The 18,727-nt window shown below is 45.9% G+C and overlaps 1 protein-coding gene across 1 annotated transcript in view; it reads left to right on the top strand.

The window, feature by feature from the left end:
- The window catches only part of PBRP (plant-specific TFIIB-related protein), a 96,246-nt gene extending 80,041 nt beyond the window's left edge, over positions 1-16,205 (top strand). Inside the window, exons 3-4 of the mRNA XM_086790191.1 lie at positions 13,796-13,954; positions 14,042-16,205. Of these exons, the coding sequence (XP_086646317.1) occupies positions 13,796-13,954; positions 14,042-15,571 (1,689 nt within the window). The 3' untranslated portion in view covers positions 15,572-16,205. The remainder of the gene's footprint in view (positions 1-13,795; positions 13,955-14,041) is intronic.
- The last annotated feature ends 2,522 nt before the right edge of the window (positions 16,206-18,727 follow it).

Raw genomic sequence — 18,727 nt, 5'->3', positions numbered from 1 at the left:
TATTTTTAGAGGTAAAGATTATGGAAGGACCCATCTCTTAGATTGGGACATGTGGCAAGAAAGTGGACCAAAGTGAGACAAGTGGCCTGACACTTGTTAGAAAATGGATCAAAATGAGACAAGTGGCCTCACACTTGTCACTTCAGCTATTGTGTGGCTCTCCACTTGTCATTGTAGCCTTCTCTTGCCATTTTAGCTCATGGGAGGCCCAAATCTATAAATTGGAGAGCTCTCTCTTCATTAATGGAGGCTCTCTTGCTGCACACTAGCCTCTACCACCGTTGAAGGCTTCTCTAATGATGGCTACTCTCTTTCTCTCTCACTTGAAGGCTGCCCATTAAGAATACCGGCTGTATGGGACTGTTTTGGAGGCTTCCATCGCGAAGAAATACTGAAGGCAAGGGTATTCAATCATTTATTATGATTTCTAGCCATTGTATGTGTTGTACCAGCATTTGTACTTGCTGTACCTGCTGTACCAGCCACCGTACCGGCTGTACCAGCCACTGTACTTGCTGTACCTGCTGTACCAACCACCGTACCGGCTATACCAGCCACTATACTTGCTGTACCAGCCACCGTACCGGCTGTACCAACCACCGTACCAACTGTACCAGCCATTGTACCTGCTGTACCGGCTGAATGGAGAGTTGTACTTGCTGTACCCTTTCTATTGCATGAAGACCCGTGGTTTTTGGGGAAGAATCAGTACCCACACGGAGGTATATGGATTATATTGTTGGCTCGGCATTTCTACAGCCTATGTTCCGGCTCAGTTGCCTTGTGTTGGGCTGTGTTATGGCATTTGTATATGGATAATCCGGCATCTCCCGTGGGGAGAGTAAGGCCCTCAAAGCTTGTACATGATATTATTCTCCTTGGGTAATAAAATACTCCAAGGGGGGGGTCGGCCCATTCCGGCCTCTATGCGGTGTCACGCGTGCAAGCTCCATTTTCAGCATTTGTGGATGTTTTGTCCAGCTTTATGTTTTATGCAAAGTGATGATGGATATGTGTTAAGGCTGTGGCCATGTTTAAATGTTTTAATATGCATTGATGGTATCAACAAGTGTGTCAAAGGCCCTAGTCCCCCGGGCACCGCGTACCGCCTGCGAGTTACATTGGTATCAGAGCATAGGCTTTCTTGGAAGCGGAGGCTTCCTTCTATCAATAAGGAAGAGAAAAGATCTGGAGTGGGGACCACACTTACCATCATTGCTGTTAAGCATGGCCAGCCGCTTCATAGCTTATGAAGCAAGAGCATGAGCAGTAGACAGCTTGTTGATCTAAGGATTTATGAATTCACAGAATTTTATGGTGGAAGTGTGAAGTTGGCTTTATGTGCACACGTTTAGCACTCTTTCCATATGGATATTGTGGATTATATTATCAAGCTTACAGGCAAGCTATATGGAGATATATCTTAGGATATCTTAAGGATATGGTGACGAGATATTTCTTCTGGCTTCATGACCAACCTGGCAAAGAAAAGCTAAGTATACTTTGAGTTTGCAAAGTTAGTGCTTTTGCTATGAAGTGTTTTTGATGTTCACTAACCCTTGTATAGCTATGCAAGGAGAAAGGTGTTGTTGTTTGCCTTGAGATGGTTTCAGGGAAATTTATGGCTCCCTTTAATGGGATGAATTCTTTTCATGGCTCCCTTTATTGGGATGGATTATATCCATGGAGATTTCTTTCTTGGACGAGATTTATATAGATATTGGGCTTCACAAGCAATTTCTATGGACGAATCTGTCCGAGTTTATAGAGAAGAAATCTTTGGTTATCTCATGGATATGATGCTTTTATGGATTAAGTTCACCTCTACTCCAAGGTGTGTGGTTAGCACGAAGTATGTGGTAAGAGTTATGGTATACAAGGATTATGGTATACAGGTCTATGGATTCCTGGACTTCTTTTCTAGGAATTTGGATCCATCCTCAGGTTTATGGATTATGTTTATGGCTCCCTTTTACTGGGATGGATTATTCTTTTTGGCTCCCTTTATTTGGGATGCATTGGACTTATGGAACTCATGGTTCACTTACCTTGTGTAGTGTTCTCTTGTCCTACGTGCTCTCTTGAAGATTGTTTTTACCATGTGAGGGTGGAACAATAGAGAGCAGATGGAAGGGAACCATGGGCACTTCAAAGGGGAGTGACAAGCACAACATACCCTGTGTAGTGTTCTCTTGTCCTACGTGCTCTCTTGAAGATTGTTTCTACCATGTGTGGGTGGAACAATAGAGAGCAGATGGAAGGGAACATGGGCACTTGAGAGGGTAGTGTGAGTTGGTGGCCGAAACGCCTATAAACTATGTGTAGCAGAAATGCGTATGGAACACCAGGTTATCTATGCCTGCGAGTGATTGTTTTCAGGACTCCTTGTTTAGCCGCCCTGTGTAGTATTTCTCTTGTCCTAAGTGCTCTTCAAGATGTTGCTACCTTGCTTGGTAGAACATAGAGCCAATGGTAGAGAATATGGGCACTGAAGTCGGGCCGGGCGTCAAGGCAGCTCCTTGGTGATCTACATGGATTATGATATCTGGACTTATGGGACTGTTTTGTCTCGCCCATTTACTTGGGACATGGATTATGATATCTGGACTTATGGGACTGATTTGTCTCGCCCATTTACTTGGGACATGGATTATGATATCTGGACTTATGGGACTGATTTGTCTCGCCCATTTACTTGGGACATGGATTATGCTATCTGGACTTATGGGACTGTTTTGTCTCACCCATTTATCTTGGGACATGATTTTGATATTGGTATTATGGAGACTTATTTAGTCTCGCCCATTTCTTTGGGACATGGATTCTTCAGTTATATTGGATTTTTTGAGACTGTCTCGTCTCGCCCAATCGATGGGACATGATTATATCTTGAATATATGGCTTAAAGCTTAAAGTTGCGGACAACTTTTAAGAAGTTGGGGAGAATGTCACCAGCCTGGACATTTCCCAGTCTGAAAGGGGTCTGGTGGACTCCATGATGTTTAAATATTTGGAAAGTACAAGCTTTGGGAATGGGGGATTATCCTAGAATACAAAGGACCACACTCCTAAAATTTAGGAGAGTGGCTATTTTTGGCCCGCTCCGATGGAAATTCTGTTCGCGTCATTACATGTGGAATTGAGCAGATACCAAGAGTTGGCAAAGTGCCTATGACAGAATGTCTACCAGTTGGGATATTTTTAGAGGTAAAGATTATGGAAGGACCCATCTCTTAGATTGGGACATGTGGCAAGAAAGTGGACCAAAGTGAGACAAGTGGCCTGACACTTGTTAGAAAATGGATCAAAATGAGACAAGTGGCCTCACACTTGTCACTTCAGCTATTGTGTGGCTCTCCACTTGTCATTGTAGCCTTCTCTTGCCATTTTAGCTCATGGGAGGCCCAAATCTATAAATTGGAGAGCTCTCTCTTCATTAATGGAGGCTCTCTTGCTGCACACTAGCCTCTACCACCGTTGAAGGCTTCTCTAATGATGGCTACTCTCTTTCTCTCTCACTTGAAGGCTGCCCATTAAGAATACCGGCTGTATGGGACTGTTTTGGAGGCTTCCATCGCGAAGAAATACTGAAGGCAAGGGTATTCAATCATTTATTATGATTTCTAGCCATTGTATGTGTTGTACCAGCATTTGTACTTGCTGTACCTGCTGTACCAGCCACCGTACCGGCTGTACCAGCCATTGTACTTGCTGTACCTGCTGTACCAACCACCGTACCGGCTATACCAGCCACTATACTTGCTGTACCAGCCACCGTACCGGCTGTACCAACCACCGTACCAACTGTACCAGCCATTGTACCTGCTGTACCGGCTGAATGGAGAGTTGTACTTGCTGTACCCTTTCTATTGCATGAAGACCCGTGGTTTTTGGGGAAGAATCAGTACCCACACGGAGGTATATGGATTATATTGTTGGCTCGGCATTTCTACAGCCTATGTTCCGGCTCAGTTGCCTTGTGTTGGGCTGTGTTATGGCATTTGTATATGGATAATCCGGCATCTCCCGTGGGGAGAGTAAGGCCCTCAAAGCTTGTACATGATATTATTCTCCTTGGGTAATAAAATACTCCAAGGGGGGGGTCGGCCCATTCCGGCCTCTATGCGGTGTCACGCGTGCAAGCTCCATTTTCAGCATTTGTGGATGTTTTGTCCAGCTTTATGTTTTATGCAAAGTGATGATGGATATGTGTTAAGGCTGTGGCCATGTTTAAATGTTTTAATATGCATTGATGGTATCAACAAGTGTGTCAAAGGCCCTAGTCCCCCGGCACCGCGTACCGCCTGCGAGTTACAGTAGGCGCAGCCAGCAAAACAGAGGGTACTGCAGTCGCTTGAGGCGTGTACAGCCACCAGCCACGATGGAAGAGATGGCCGCCGGTTGATGAATCGTAAGAAGGAAGCGATGATCCCCACGCTCGAAGGAGGGAGCTTTTTTAATAATATTCATGTGGAGTTAACCTTGGTGATACCCACGCATGCATGTGGGGGATTAGTGGGGGTAGGTGACCATGCCCACCCCCACACTCACTTAAAAGTGGGGCTCCCCACCTTGGCCCCAAAGTGGGTGCCCACTTTTAAATAAGTGTGAACACCTAACCTTATAAAATAAAGGGTTAGAATAAAAAAAACATTAAAACAACGTGTAACATACTTACCACCTGTTCACATGCACTAAAACTCGTCAGAATACAGAGCAGACTTCACGAGTCACTGGCAGGCGTCCCCGCTCAGTAAGTAACACGTCAAGCAGGCAAACACACAAATACATGTCATGCGAAAACAGTTTCAAACATGCAAAATATGTGTGCATGTGCAAAAAGTAACATGGACATATCTCCCGTTCATGGAACATGTACAAAATATCTGTCGGCACAAAACTGGCACGACATAAAAACATAAAAACCTGGTCTTCCTATGGAGTGACAGTCCCATAGGTAAGACACAGTTCCAGGCACGAGTTTCCCTATGGTGTGACAGTCCCATAGGCAAAACACGGCACGAATACTGGCTCTTCCATGGCGTGACAGTCCCATGGATCGAACACAGTCCAGGTCATACACGGGTGGCACTGATCTGGCTCCCGTCCATACGACACCATCCTGCTAACACACGGGTGGCACCAGTCTGGCTCCCGTCCATGTCAGCAAAATACTGGCCTCTTCACATGAGACACCGGCTTGGCCTCAAGTGAACGAGACGCAAAAACTGGAGATGGACCAAATGGTCGACCAATTGGTGACACATGGTGTCAGTACGCAGTTACTTGAGAGAAACTCCATGATGCAGCAGCACGTCGAGAGGAGTAGCTGCCTGGAGTAAAGTATAGCCTTCTGGCCACTACAGGAGCCCAACCATCAACATGAGGAGCAGCAGCTACGCATGAAAGGTACAGCCGCCTGAGGCGAGGATGAGCAGCCTGCAGAAGATGGAGATGTGGCCGCTTGTTTATAAAGTACAGCCGTCGGCCGCCTAGCTGTAGTAGCACTGCTGTTGGAGATGAGCATACGCCCACAGCCTGCTGGTGATGAACTTACAGCCAGCTGCTGCAGCAAGCTGTAGTATAGGCGCCTGAGGGCAGAGCACTTTGCTGGCTGGAAAACAGGCGCACAGCCACAGCCGTCAGTTGGTGTAGCCGACTGATGGACAGTAGGCGCCTGGCTGCAGCCTGCGCTGCCTGGGGTGTAGATAAAGTAGAAATATCAAAATCAACTAGCGCAGCCACCTGTAGCATGTAGAGGCGCTAACAGTGATGGAGGAGAAAGCGCCACTCGAGAGAAGGACTAGCGCAGCCACCTGTAGCATGTAGAGGCGCTAGCAGCGATGGAGGAGAAAGCGCCACTCGAGAGCATGCGCCGGCTGAATGTAGAGCACAGCCGCCTTTGAATTTGCTTAGCCGTTAGCAAGAGATGAAGTGCAGCAAAACCGAGGGTGATGGAGGCGCACAAATCGTATGTCCAAGGGTGGTTCTGGAGCTTCTTTTTTGTAAGGTTTGGAGAGGGAGTTAGAACTATTGTGTTGGCTGGCTCCCCACGTTTGCATGTGGGTGGCCAGTTCCAAGGGGGTGTGGGTAGGTGACCCTGCACCCACCCCCACACACACACTTAAGTGGGGCTCCCCACCTTGGCCCCTAAGTGGGTGCCCACTTTTAAGTGAGTGTGAACGAATGACCTTATAAAACAAAGGGTTAAAATATGAAATATTAAACCAACATGTGCAATATACTTACCACCTGTTCACATGCACCAAAACTCGTCAGAAGACAGAGCAGACTTCACGACTCACTGGGGCAGGCGTCCGCGCTCAATAAGTAAGACGTCAAGCAGGCAAACACAAAAATACAAGTCATGCGAAAATAGTTTCAAACATGCAAAACATGTGTGCATGTGCAAATAGTATCATGGACATATCTCCCGTTCATGGAACAAGTACAAAATATCTGTCGGCACAAAAATGGCACGACGTAAAACATAAAAACCTGGTCTTCCTATGGAGTGACAGTCCCATAGGTAAGACACAGTTCCAGGCATGAGCCTCCCTATGGAGTGACAGTCCCATAGGTAAGACACGGCACGAATACTGGTTCTTCCATGGCGTGACAATCCCATGGGTCGAACACAGTCCAGGTCATACACGGGTGGCACCAATTTGGCTCCCGTCCATACGACGACACCATCTTGCTAACACACGGGTGGCACCAGTTTGGCTCCCGTCCATGTCAGCAAAATACTGGCCTCTTCATATGAGACACCGGCCTGGCCTCAAGTGAACGAGAGACAAAAACTGGAGATGGACCAAATGGTCGGCCAATTGGTGACAAAAGGATGACTCTGCTGAGCTCAAGAAGTAAGGGAGCTGGTAGTGAGAGCTCGAGACCGAGCTCGAGTGACTCGTCTATCAATGGTCTCGAGCTCTCTGTGAAGCTGTCTGTATATCTTCTCTTGCTCATTGCGTACTATGTCGCTCTCCTCAGTATGTTGCTAGTTGCGGCGCTTGAACTCCTCAACATCAACCTATGGAGCATGTATTCACTAGTAGTTATTAGTGACTAATCACTTTAAGCTTACTATGAACTTTGAAGTGCATCGGTATGTCGTAGATTTTTTTTACCTGTTTTGGTCTATCCATCTTTCGAAGATTCCGAATTAGTCGAAGGTTGGCTCTACAAAACACCAACCTCTCTAGTTGTGCTGTGCTCAAGCGGTTTCGGATCTTCGTGTAAATAAGAGAGTAGGAACTACAGTTTCTCTCACAGGCTCCAGAGGAACAATCCTTAAATCCACGAAGATTCGTGTCTTAGTTGTTATAATAAATCTTAAAGCCTGGGCCTGCATCCTACACTCGTGACTCCAAAGCCGAAATTTTTATCAATAATCAATATGTATTTTGTATTATTACGTGGGATGAGGCTGATGGTATCCATGTGTCTCCCACCAATCAAGAGGCGTCTTACACACCTCTGGCAGTATAGAAATACCGCGACTATAGAATTCTCCAAGGTTATTGGAGTATCCTATCATCTCTCGATCAATGTGTACGTGCTACTTATCGGTAATTACACGACTCATGTATTGATCTCTCGTGGATAGAAGCGTCATGTCCATGAAAAGATCTACACTCTTGTAGAGAGGATGCAATAGTGCTGCCATACCATGAATTGGACGACGCATCCAATCTCCTCTCTACAAGACACATAATCTCATCCACCCTGTGAATGTCAACAACCATAAGTACATAATACGAACTTCGAAGAGTAATTTATAAATACTAAATATTAAATAGACATTGCAATTTACAATTCAATATTTAGTATTCACCTGGCTCTGGAGATGGCTGTGCATGCTGCAAGCTCTCTCTTCATCTTGTGGAAAGGATGATAGAGTATTTCCATGCTGCAAGCTCTCTCTTTATCTTGTGGAAAGGATGATAGAGTATTTCCATGGTAGACTCCTCCATATCTGTGACACACAAGAGGATGAAGAGGGGTTTCAAGACTATAGTGATGCTATGTGCTTCTGGCCAAAACTCCTCATCGAGCACTTTTCTTTGGATGGTCCTTGTGGCTTCATGATTTGCATTGTGCATTTGCCTCCCAAGGTGCATCAACCACTGATCGGTGAAGAGCATCTCGAATATCATACAAATGCTCCAAGACCAAATACATATAAGCGAATCTGGTCTTGGAGGGTCGTAAGATATCTTTCGTACTAAGAGAGCGAAAATAGCCAATGCCTGGTGTTTCTTTCTAAAGAAAGAAGCTCTGCGTGTAGCATCCTTGATGATGGGTTTCACCCAACTCAAGCTCCCAATATCCTCCATAAGAAGATCCAAGGAGTGTGCAGCACAAGGAGTCCACACAATGCTTGGAAACTCTTTCTCAATCAGCTCACCCATCCTCTTGCAGTTAGAGGCATTGTCTGTTACCAGTCGCATCACATTCTCTATCCCCATCTCCACAATAGCTTAACGAATGTGGTGGTAGATAAAATCAGCTGTGATCCGCTTGCCTATCTTGCCTGCATCAACTGCACGCAAAAAATAGGTGCCAAGACATGAAGAGACCAAGATATTTATTATGTGGCGCCACCTTGTGCCACTCCAACCATCTGAAATGATGGTGCAACCAAACTTCTTAATTAAGGGTTGAGAGAGAGAGAGTCTGTGTGTCACCAATGATCATTCATGAGAGAGAGAGAGTACTAAGTACTAAGTAGCAAGTAGAGAGAGAGAGAGAGAGAGAGAGAGAGAGAGAGAGAGAGAGAGAGAGAGAGAGAGAGGCACCTTGCCTAAGCTGGACAGCAGACAGACGGGCGATGGTGCAGCGCAGGTACAGTGCAGGTACGCAGGCTTAGTTCCGTACGTCGTACGGACAGATTCGTACGTACGAATCGTACCGTACGTATCCGTACGATTAGGTACGAAAATCGCCTGGATCTGCCCGTTGGAAGTGGCCGTTTCTGTCCGTTGGAAGTAGCCGTTTTTTGCCCGTTTTCTAGCCGTTTTCTGCCCGTTTTTTTTGGTTGTTTGCCTTCATCTCTCTTGAGTCCTTCTATAAAAGCCTCAAGGCCCAAGCCTCTCCTCCATCTACTCCAAGCAAGCCTCAAGCACCAAGCCCTACTCCAAGCCTCTCCTCCACCCTCCTCCACCCTCCTCCAAGCTCCTTCCATCCCACTTGAGCCTCTACTCCAAGTTCTCTTCCTCCAAGCTCTTCCCATACTTCATCTTCTCTACGCTCTCTCCTCTACTCCACGCTTCAGCCCTTCTCTTATCCATCATGCCTCGGGAGAAGCATGAGGCTTTTGATTTGCATTGCCTCAATGTGGAGAAGGACACCAAGAAGTCCAACTCCCATAATTGGACATGCCGATATTGCGGCAAGTCATACACTAGTGGAACAACAAGGCTTCTCCAACACCTTTCGAAGATTGGGGGACAAGTTGTCCCATGCAAGGAGATTCCGCAAAGCATTGCCGATGACATTTCGTGGAAGATGAGCCGCGGCTCAAATTCAAGTAGAGGAGCATCATCAACACACGCACCGGCACCACCACCGGCACCACCATCGGCACATGATGAAGCGGCCACCGGCTCTTTCATTGGTGTATCCTCCACTGCCACTTCCACGGATGCACGGTCCGCCTCCGCACCGGGCAAAAGGCAAAGGGTGGTGGAGCGTGAAGGGGTGCAACCCTCTCTCCACCAAGTCACGGGTAGTGTGAGAGGTTCGGTTGCATTCCTTAAGGAGCGGCAACGCCTTGCGGAGATAGAGATTGCTCGCACCATTATTGAATGCAATCTTGCCTTCAATGTACTCCAAAAGGAGCAATGGAAGAAGATGGTGACGGCGATTGCAAATGTGGGCCCATGTGAGGGGTGGACGGGGGTCTCTTACACGGCTATGCGCACAAGGAAGATTGATGAAGAGAAGGAGAGAATTGATCGAGCCCTTGACCCGATTCGAGCCGCATGGACGAAGTATGGATGTTCTATTCTCACAGATGGATGGAGTGATCAAAGGAAGCGTGGCATATCAACATCCTTGTGTCTTGCCCGCTTGGCACATACTTCTTGCGTGCGGTTGACACCGGGAGAAGGGGGAGAAAGACAACCGGGAGTTTCATCTACCGCCATATTAGGCAAGCGATCATAGAGGTAATCATTATTTTACTTAAGTGTGGCTGATTTTGTCATTTGTGCAAAGCCCTCAACTCATATGATTTATCTACCATGTAGGTTGGGGCTCAAAACGTGGTGCAAGTCATCACCGACAATGCATCTAATTGTCGACGCATGGGCCGCTTGCTTGAGGAGGAATTCCCCACCATTGTGTGGACTCCATGTGCGAGTCATTGCATTGACTTACTCATGGAGGATGTGGCGAAGCTCGGCTGGGTGAAGAGGATTGTGCAACAAGCTACATCTATTGTCAACTTCTTCATGCTAAAGGTGAAGGTGCTTGCTATGTTTCGTGAGCATAGCAAGCTTGACTTGAAGAAGCCATCAGCCACCCGCTTTGCCTACATGTGGCTGGTTTTGGAGCGTCTATACGATGTGAGGCCCGCCCTTCGCCAGACAGTTGTTTCCACCATGTGGAACGATTGGGATGAGCACGTCACTGAAGAGGCCAAAGCCATGCAACGCTTTTGCCTAGAGGAGAGATTTTGGGCTAGAGTCCGAGCAATTGTCATTGCTATGACTCCATTCTATAGGCTCTTGCGGATGACAGATTGCGAGGGGTCCACCATGGGCCTTCTTGTCCACTTCTTTAGAGCTGCCCTTGTGGAGCTGGAGGCTTGCACAGACATTACATCTGAGGAGCGAGCACAAATCATGGAGATTGCACAGAAGAGATGGAGGTGGATGCACAAACCAATCCACGGGTTTGCAGCATTGGTACATCCAGCCTACAAGTCTCCAGTAGTTTGCACCGATAGGGAGCTTCGACAAGATCGGGATGCATATATGCTTCGAGCTGTGCCAGTTGATGAGCACAATGCCTTTCTAGAGGAGTTGGGCTGCTATGTTGATCAGAGAGGTCAAACCTCCTTTTTGTCTCCCACTTGCTGGAGGAGGGAGTCACTTGTGAAGCCCCTTTTTTGGTGGGACAATTTTGGGTATGGACTAGAGCATCTCCAACCCATAGCCTTAAGGGTCCTAGCCCAGGATTGTTCTTCGGGTGCATGTGAGAGGAACTGGAGTTCCTATTCTCTCATACACACGAGGATACGCAATCGACTGAGCACACGACAGTTGGAGCGGTTGGTCTACTGCCGCACTAACTTGCGCATGATGCAGGGCATTCTTAGTATGGGTAGTCCCAAGCAAGTAAGTGACAAGTCTAGACTCTAACTTGTCATGACTCATAACTTTTAAGTTTTGTGTACACTGTACAGACTCTAACTTTTGTGCCTTAATGTGTAGGTCAATGTTGACACTTTCACCTTGACGAGTGAAAACTTTGCAAGTGTCAATCAACAACCTGATGAGGAGGAGGAGGCAATCTTCATGGAGCTCTATAGTGAGCTTGTGGCAGCAGATAGTCGCAGCACCAGGAGTCAGCATGGACGGGGCCGAGCAGTTGGAGTTCATAGGCCTCCGCCTTCGACATCGGCAAAGGGTGGCCTCCTCACATATGTGAGGCGGGGATCCTCGAGCTCCAATCCCCGCCTTCATGATGATATTCCATTGCCCCCTCATGATGATACCCCACTGCCTAGAGAGCCCTTGTTTGATGATGATGGCAACCTACTTAGCGAGAATGATCCCCAGAGTGTCTCGTCCACCTTCGAAGAGTCCTCTTCAGAGAACTCTCTTGATGGACACTCTAGTAGTGATCATGTTGATGATCATGCAGATGTTGGTGATGATGTAGACTTTTGATATGTTATAGCTCTCTAGGCATTGGGCATCTATCTCCTTCTAGCCCATCGATGATGTATTGTAGTATGTAGTATCATGTATGTACGCATGTTGGCGGTCGCCCATGCCATGAGTTTTTGGCCTATCCTTTTGTAGCAATTTTGTACTCTAATGGCATGATGACATTATGTTCATGGTTCTACTATTTTGTAACTTCTTGTCTACAATTTTTAAGTTTAGGAAGTATTTTTAAAAAAAAAGTACTAATATCGTACCGTACCTCAAAAAATTTCAAGGTACCGATTAGTACCGTATTTTATCGTACCGTACCGTATCGTACCTTTCGTACTAACTAACCATGCAGGTACGGAAACGCGACGGTGGCCCAAAACACGAAGGAAATTGATTAAAAAAAAGGTGCGGAACCCTAGGTGATGCGAAACCGAGTGGTTTGGGCTTCAAAAAAAGAAGTCCACGTGAACTGTTCCATACGCCGTACGGAACGTACTGTACGGATTGAACCATTCCGTACCAGTACGGAATGCAACTATGATGGTGTTGATAGTTATATAGTCTTGTGGGTTGACTACCATGAGTATATAACATGCACGTTCCTAAAAGGTGAATTTGGGCATGTTCTTGGATTCATTCAGGTATATATATATTTAGCCTTTTATAGGCTCTTTTGGTGCAAGAGACCTGGCTGACCTGCTGTCGACCAGCAGAATACTCTACCCAACCTGAACACTATGTTGGCCAGCATTGTAGCTGCAGCCAACAGGCTCCTGTTCCATTCCGGGGTTCTCCTACACACCACTGAGCATGGCTCATGCCCAAAACCTGTCTTTTCCTGCTGCCTGTTAGAGATTAGCTCTTGAAATGAGCGTGCGCGTGATGCTTTGGCCCACACCTGATGACAGCTAGCATTTCGAGGATGCTATCAGTGCTTGGGAGCCTGTAGGTTAGACATGTGTCGTCTACCCGCATGCATAGTGTCATGAGGGAGAGAGAGGGCACAGACTCTAGAGCACTAGACGCCCATTAGCCCCAGAGATCTGGGCCCTCATCCTGTCAGCTCTAGATTAGAGAGAGACTCCTGTGACATAAGAGCGGCACCACCCTGTGTGGTAGTAGAGGAGGATGACATTTGATGTGTTCCATTGCTCTCACTGATATCAGTATACATTGCACGTGTAGGGCCAGTGTAGTATGTGGGACTATTTTATTTTGGTACTTTTGCGTTTCCATTTTTATGATCTTTAGTTTACATATGGAACTTTTGGAACACTTTTTGGTCTCATAGACCCTTTGGGTTTTCTCTCTCTCACCATACCACATGACTGGCTGGGTTTTTCTATGCAGGGTTCACTTAGTACATGGATCCTTTGTTTTGGGTTGCTAGTTTTTCTATGCAGGGTTCACTTAGTACATGGATCCTTTGTTTTGGGTTGCTAGTTTTTCCTTTCATGGTTTGTTGGCATACAATTACTCACAGATCACATGTACTACTTTTGGTCTCATAGGCCTTTTTTTGTTTCTCATGGTGTTTTTTTTCTCTCTTTTTGTGTTCCACCTATTTTATTCATGACACTTGTACCACAGCTGTCTTATAGAACCTTTGGGTTTTTTGCGGATGCCAATTAAATCTCTCTCTCTCTCTCTCTCTCTCTCTCTCTCTCTCTCTCTCTGACCCTGGTGATCTCTGGTAAGTTGTTAATAGACTGTGTGTGTGGGGCAGTAAATTTCTTCTTGTTCAATTTGTAGTTCATCTGAAAGATGTTGTCATGCCTTGCCGGAGTGGCAACATTCCCCAGCTGGTGTTTCGTGTTCAAACTGCCACGTCTAACATAATATGTTACTCTCAAAAGAAGATTCTCTAATCAATGTTATCGTTCATCAACATGTCTAAATTGCAGGATTTAGCCACACACATTGGAGAGGTAGTTATGAACAAAAGCTTTTGCACTCGAAGAAACCCCATCAGCATCTCTGCAGCTGCTATCTACCTGTCATGCCAACTTGAAGACAAGCGGAAGACACAGACAGAAATATGCAAAGCAACAGCGCTTACAGAGGTCAGGTTTGCCATAGAGTACACGTCACAGCCATTGTCCTTTGCCTTGCAGCTTTTTTTTAACATTGCTTTTCCTCTGCTCCTTCAGGTGACTCTAAGGAAAGTGTACAAGGAGCTTCTAGAGAATCTCAATGACCTCTTGCCTGCAAACTACACACCAGCTGTTCCTTTAGAGAAGGCTTTTCCAGTAACAGGTTCCAACTTGAATCGTGTTTCTGCAAGCCGAGGGCCTGCTCCAGGTGGATTGGGTTCAAGCACACAGCCTCTTCCAGAGGTTAGCACCGCCAGGCCTATTCTTGCTATGGACTCACCAAGTCTTTCAAGGTGTCGTGCGGGTGGCAATGAAATGAGCTCTGGAGCTTCAGCTTCCTGTGCACGGGCATCATCAGAAAATGTAGTCCATGGACCTGTATTTTTTGGCTCTTCAAGTAGCATGCCAAAGCCTTGCTTAAGAAACTCCACTGCTGTATCTAGTAATGGCACGAACCTTTTGGTTGCCCTTCCATCCAGCATGGGTGCAGCTGAGGCTTCATCAGTGGGTCTAAGTACTCCATCAAAGAGAATGAGAGAGAGAGATCTTGAGTGGACTAAGGAGGGGGAGAGGAGTGATAAAGACTCAACAGCATTCAACTTTTCTGCTTCTTCAAAGCTAGACAGTTTCCGTCATCATTTCAACTTCTTTGAGCCTTTTCTTCCAGAAGTACACCCTAGTTCCCTGCCATCACAGAATGCTCATGCATCTTCCCCATCACAAATTGATGAAAATGTGGGTGCAAGTGCAGATGTTGGTAGGAAAGGATCCCAAGTTGCAGGTGTTTCTCCTGTTTCAACAAGAGATGGAACTGCAGCCGTGTCTCTGCCATATATGGGTTCTGCAGATGAAGAGCTTGTCAAAAGAGATCTACATGGTACTCAGGAGAGAGACAAGGTAAAAGGGCAAGAGGAGGCGGGATTTGATTGTCAAGCTGATGCAAGCAGTCCAACAGTCCTGCAAGGTACTCCTAAATATAGCTCTGGACATTCCAGTTTAGGTTCAGCCAGCACACCAAATTTAAGGTCACCTGTTTTTCAAGGCTTTCCTCAGGGAATGTGGGGTTTCAACTCAGCAGGCTCCATCCCACAACAAGGTGTTTTGTCACAACATTGGTTAGCACAATGTGGGGGTTTGCTAAAGGGCTTGCCACAAGGAGTAGAGGCCAATCTAAGCTCAGAAAGGGGAGGTAAGATTGGAGTGGTACCAGATGACTTGTCATCTCCCAGCCGCAGAGATACAAGAATTGAGCAATTGCCATCTGGCTTAGCTGCACCAGTGATGAGTGGCAATGCAATGCAGCCAGGTCTATCACATCCGTCATTCTGGCGGCCTTCCCTCCCTCGTGTCTACTTCTCATCTGCTGACGCAAACAGTCCATTAGGTGACGAGAATGGTGATGTCAGCGGTCCACCAAGGAGGGTCACTGGGTTGGTGGATGGGGTTGATAGTAACAGTGAAATGCCCATGCCTACTGCTGATTTATTGACCAAGCTGAGCAGGGAAATCGAGTCTCAGATGCAGACTTCCTCAGCCATTGATGGAACAACCTTACAGAGGAGCTGTGATAGCCGCAGATCACTATAGCAGCTGCCGACAGTTTTGTAGTTTATTCTTTAAAATTGTGTTCTGCATTCTTGTACACAGGCTTTCACAATTCAATCTGGGTAAGGTATAACCTTCCATGATTGATTGCTATCTCAATATACTATGGCCTGGATGTTTCCTTCTTTGCAGTTGCTTGTTGGAAGGAATGGTGCAAGGTAGGTGGTTTAGAGGCTGGCATGTGTGGGGCACAGAATTAACTTCATCCATCGTACAAAGAAGGTAAGCAGCATATTGTAATTGCGTTAGCAACATGGAACTGCCTTGGGGCTTTCCTGGAGGACAGAAAAAGGTAGCAACTGGGCACTTGGGGGTACTTGACAATGAGCCTTACGTATGGCGGCTAGAGAGTCCCTCATTAGGGGCCAGGGGCTGGCAGTAGGCCTCCCAGCCAGTAGGCACAGCGTATCAAAACAGAGACAAGATGCTAGGCCCTCCTAGAGCATCCTTCATTACCAAGCCGTCTGTAACATGCGGAAGCCTTGACTTACTTGATCCAGCCCTAAGCCTACTGACTGGGAACACTAGTGCAAAAGCAATGATTAGACAGAGAGAGAAGAGACAGATGAACTGTGTTTTCAGTATATTGATATGATACAGAAAGATGTCTTTGACTGTGGCCTTAGCCTTCCAAAATGGACTGACTTCTGACCTTATGGACTGACTATTGACCTGCCCCCATCTGGGGATCAGATGCTCTATGACTGAACTAGCCCTGCTATTTATAGGCTCATGGGATTTCCCCTGCAACCACCTGACTGCTAGAGGACAAGCACCAGGATTCATTTAATGCTTCCGACTTTAGCCTGTCTGATGCTTAAGACGTGGCCGACTGGTCCTTTGGCCTTCTGGGCTTCTTCTTTGCCTGTCAGAGCCTGTTAGTTGCCCTAAACTTATCCTACACTTGCTGCCAAATCAGGGATTGACCATGAGACTAGTTATGTGCACGTGACATCCCCTCATGCCAAACTTGATGGGATTCCATCCTTTGACCTTTGATTGGATGACTGTCATCATCCCTTGTCTGCACATGGACTCCAAAACTTGTCATCGTTCCTTGCTATCAAGCAATGATTAGACAGAAAGAGAAGAGAGAGGTGAACTGTGTTTTTAGTATATTGATATGATGCAAAAAGATGTCTTTGACTGTGGCCGTAGGCCTTCCAAAATATACTCACTTCTGACCTAATGGACTGACTATTGACCTGCTCCCATCTGAGAATCAGATGCTCTATGACTGAACTTGCCTTGCTGTTTATAGGCTCATGGGATTACCCCTGTAACCACCCGACTGCTATCGGACAGAAGAGGACAAGCATCAGGGCTCATTTAATGCTGTGACTTTACCCTGTCTGATGCTTAAGATGTGGCCGACTGGTCCTTTGACCTTGTGGGCTTCTTCTTTGCCTGCTGTCAGAGCCTGGTAGTTACCTTAAACATATCCTACACTTGCTGCAAATCAGGGATTAACCATGAGATAGCTTTGTCCGTGTGTGTGCACGTGACATTATCTGTTTGGTTGGGTAGTCATCAGTGTTGCACTGTCATACAGCAGCTTGTTCTGTGACATGTAGTTGTGATAGTCTTGTAAGATTCGTGGGTGCATGCAGCAGCAAGTGGTCTCACTGCCTACTAGTGTCTTTCTTATGTACTGTGAGTTTCTTAAAGAAAATTCAGAAGCAAGAATTGTCCCATCTCCTCAGGGCATTCATCTTTGACCCAAATTAATGTAAGGGTTACGCAATGCACAATCTTATTGTGATAGCCGTAGGACCCCATTATTATTGGGAGTAACATTTGGCGGTGGCCTATGAGGCATAGGATTTACAGGGCTTAAGAAGGAACTTTATATTCTCTTATATGGCCGTGTTGTGGCAAACATTATAAAAGAAAGACTCCATGATGATAAATTGAGTGGCAAACATTATAAAAGAAAGACTCCATGATGATAAATTGACTTCTCTACATTGACTTACATGGTTTCTCTTTGTAAACAAAGACTAGGCAAGAATAGACTCATGCTTACCGTTTTTCATAGAAGCATGCATGCTTACATCTTAGTAGCTTTTGTCATTCACAAAGTTAGTGTATTGATTGTTAAAACATTTGGATTTCCTCTTGCTGAACCTATATGAACTAAAGGGCATGGTTTTGTTTGTTTGTTCTCCATCATCCCCCGCCCCCCCCCCCCCCCCCCCCCCCGCCCCCCCCCACGGCACTCCCCGACTAGCGTCAGGCCCAAAATCCTCCCATAGTTACCCTTTTTCACCGCCCGTAGGTGCCTTTTTATCTGCCCGTAGGAAGCACCTTGTGGTCTTGGTCTTAGGCAAAACACCTTCACCAGTTGGGCTATCACTTTATTGGCATATCATTTTGCTTTCTTGACTAGCATCTGAAATTGTGGATTATAGTGTACATTTAGTGCAATTAGAACAAGAATGCAAAGACTTGTAGAAATTCATGATACTAAGCATAGTCCAATCAAAGTTATGAGGAGGCACACAGTACGTCGAAGAAAAGTGTGGTGGTGCCTTTCATATTAGTCGAAGAAACATGGTCAAAATTAGTCTCATTAAAGAAGGTTGCACTATTTGAAGCAGATTGTAAGAGATCTCTGATAATGTAAAAGGTCTTAAGCATTTGGACACCAATGCATACATGTTTTCATGCTTCTTTTTTTCATTTTGGGCTATGGTCGAATTTGTAGCTCACACAAATGTTCACTTGCATACAATTAAAAAAGACACTCATGGACAAAGGCATATTTGTGTCAAGCTTTAAGAAGGTATGATCCAAGAAAATTAAGAAATTGGTACATTCAATTGAGTTCAACTCTAGGCTTATACACAAAAATTTAATTGATTCAAAGTTTGAAATCGAAAAACTAACTTTAGTCTATTATTTGTTACTACGATGAATTTGGCTATAATATAATGTTAGAAAATTGGCTAGCTAGTTGATGGTTATTGAGTGGCCAGTTGCTAGTTAGTGATTGGCTAATTGTTGATTGCTAATTGCTAATTGCTACCAACATGCTATTATGCGTACCTTAGCCTTGTGAAAGCATGTCTTTGGATCTTGCCTCAGAGTTGCAGATGCAACTTCCCAATGTGAGTACATTTGCTTGGCCATCGTGTC

Source organism: Cibotium barometz, chromosome 54 (assembly GCF_041138505.1).
Source record: "Cibotium barometz isolate CiBa-2024 chromosome 54, ASM4113850v1, whole genome shotgun sequence".
NCBI lineage: Eukaryota > Viridiplantae > Streptophyta > Polypodiopsida > Cyatheales > Cibotiaceae > Cibotium > Cibotium barometz.
This window is presented reverse-complemented; position numbering and strand designations above follow the sequence as displayed.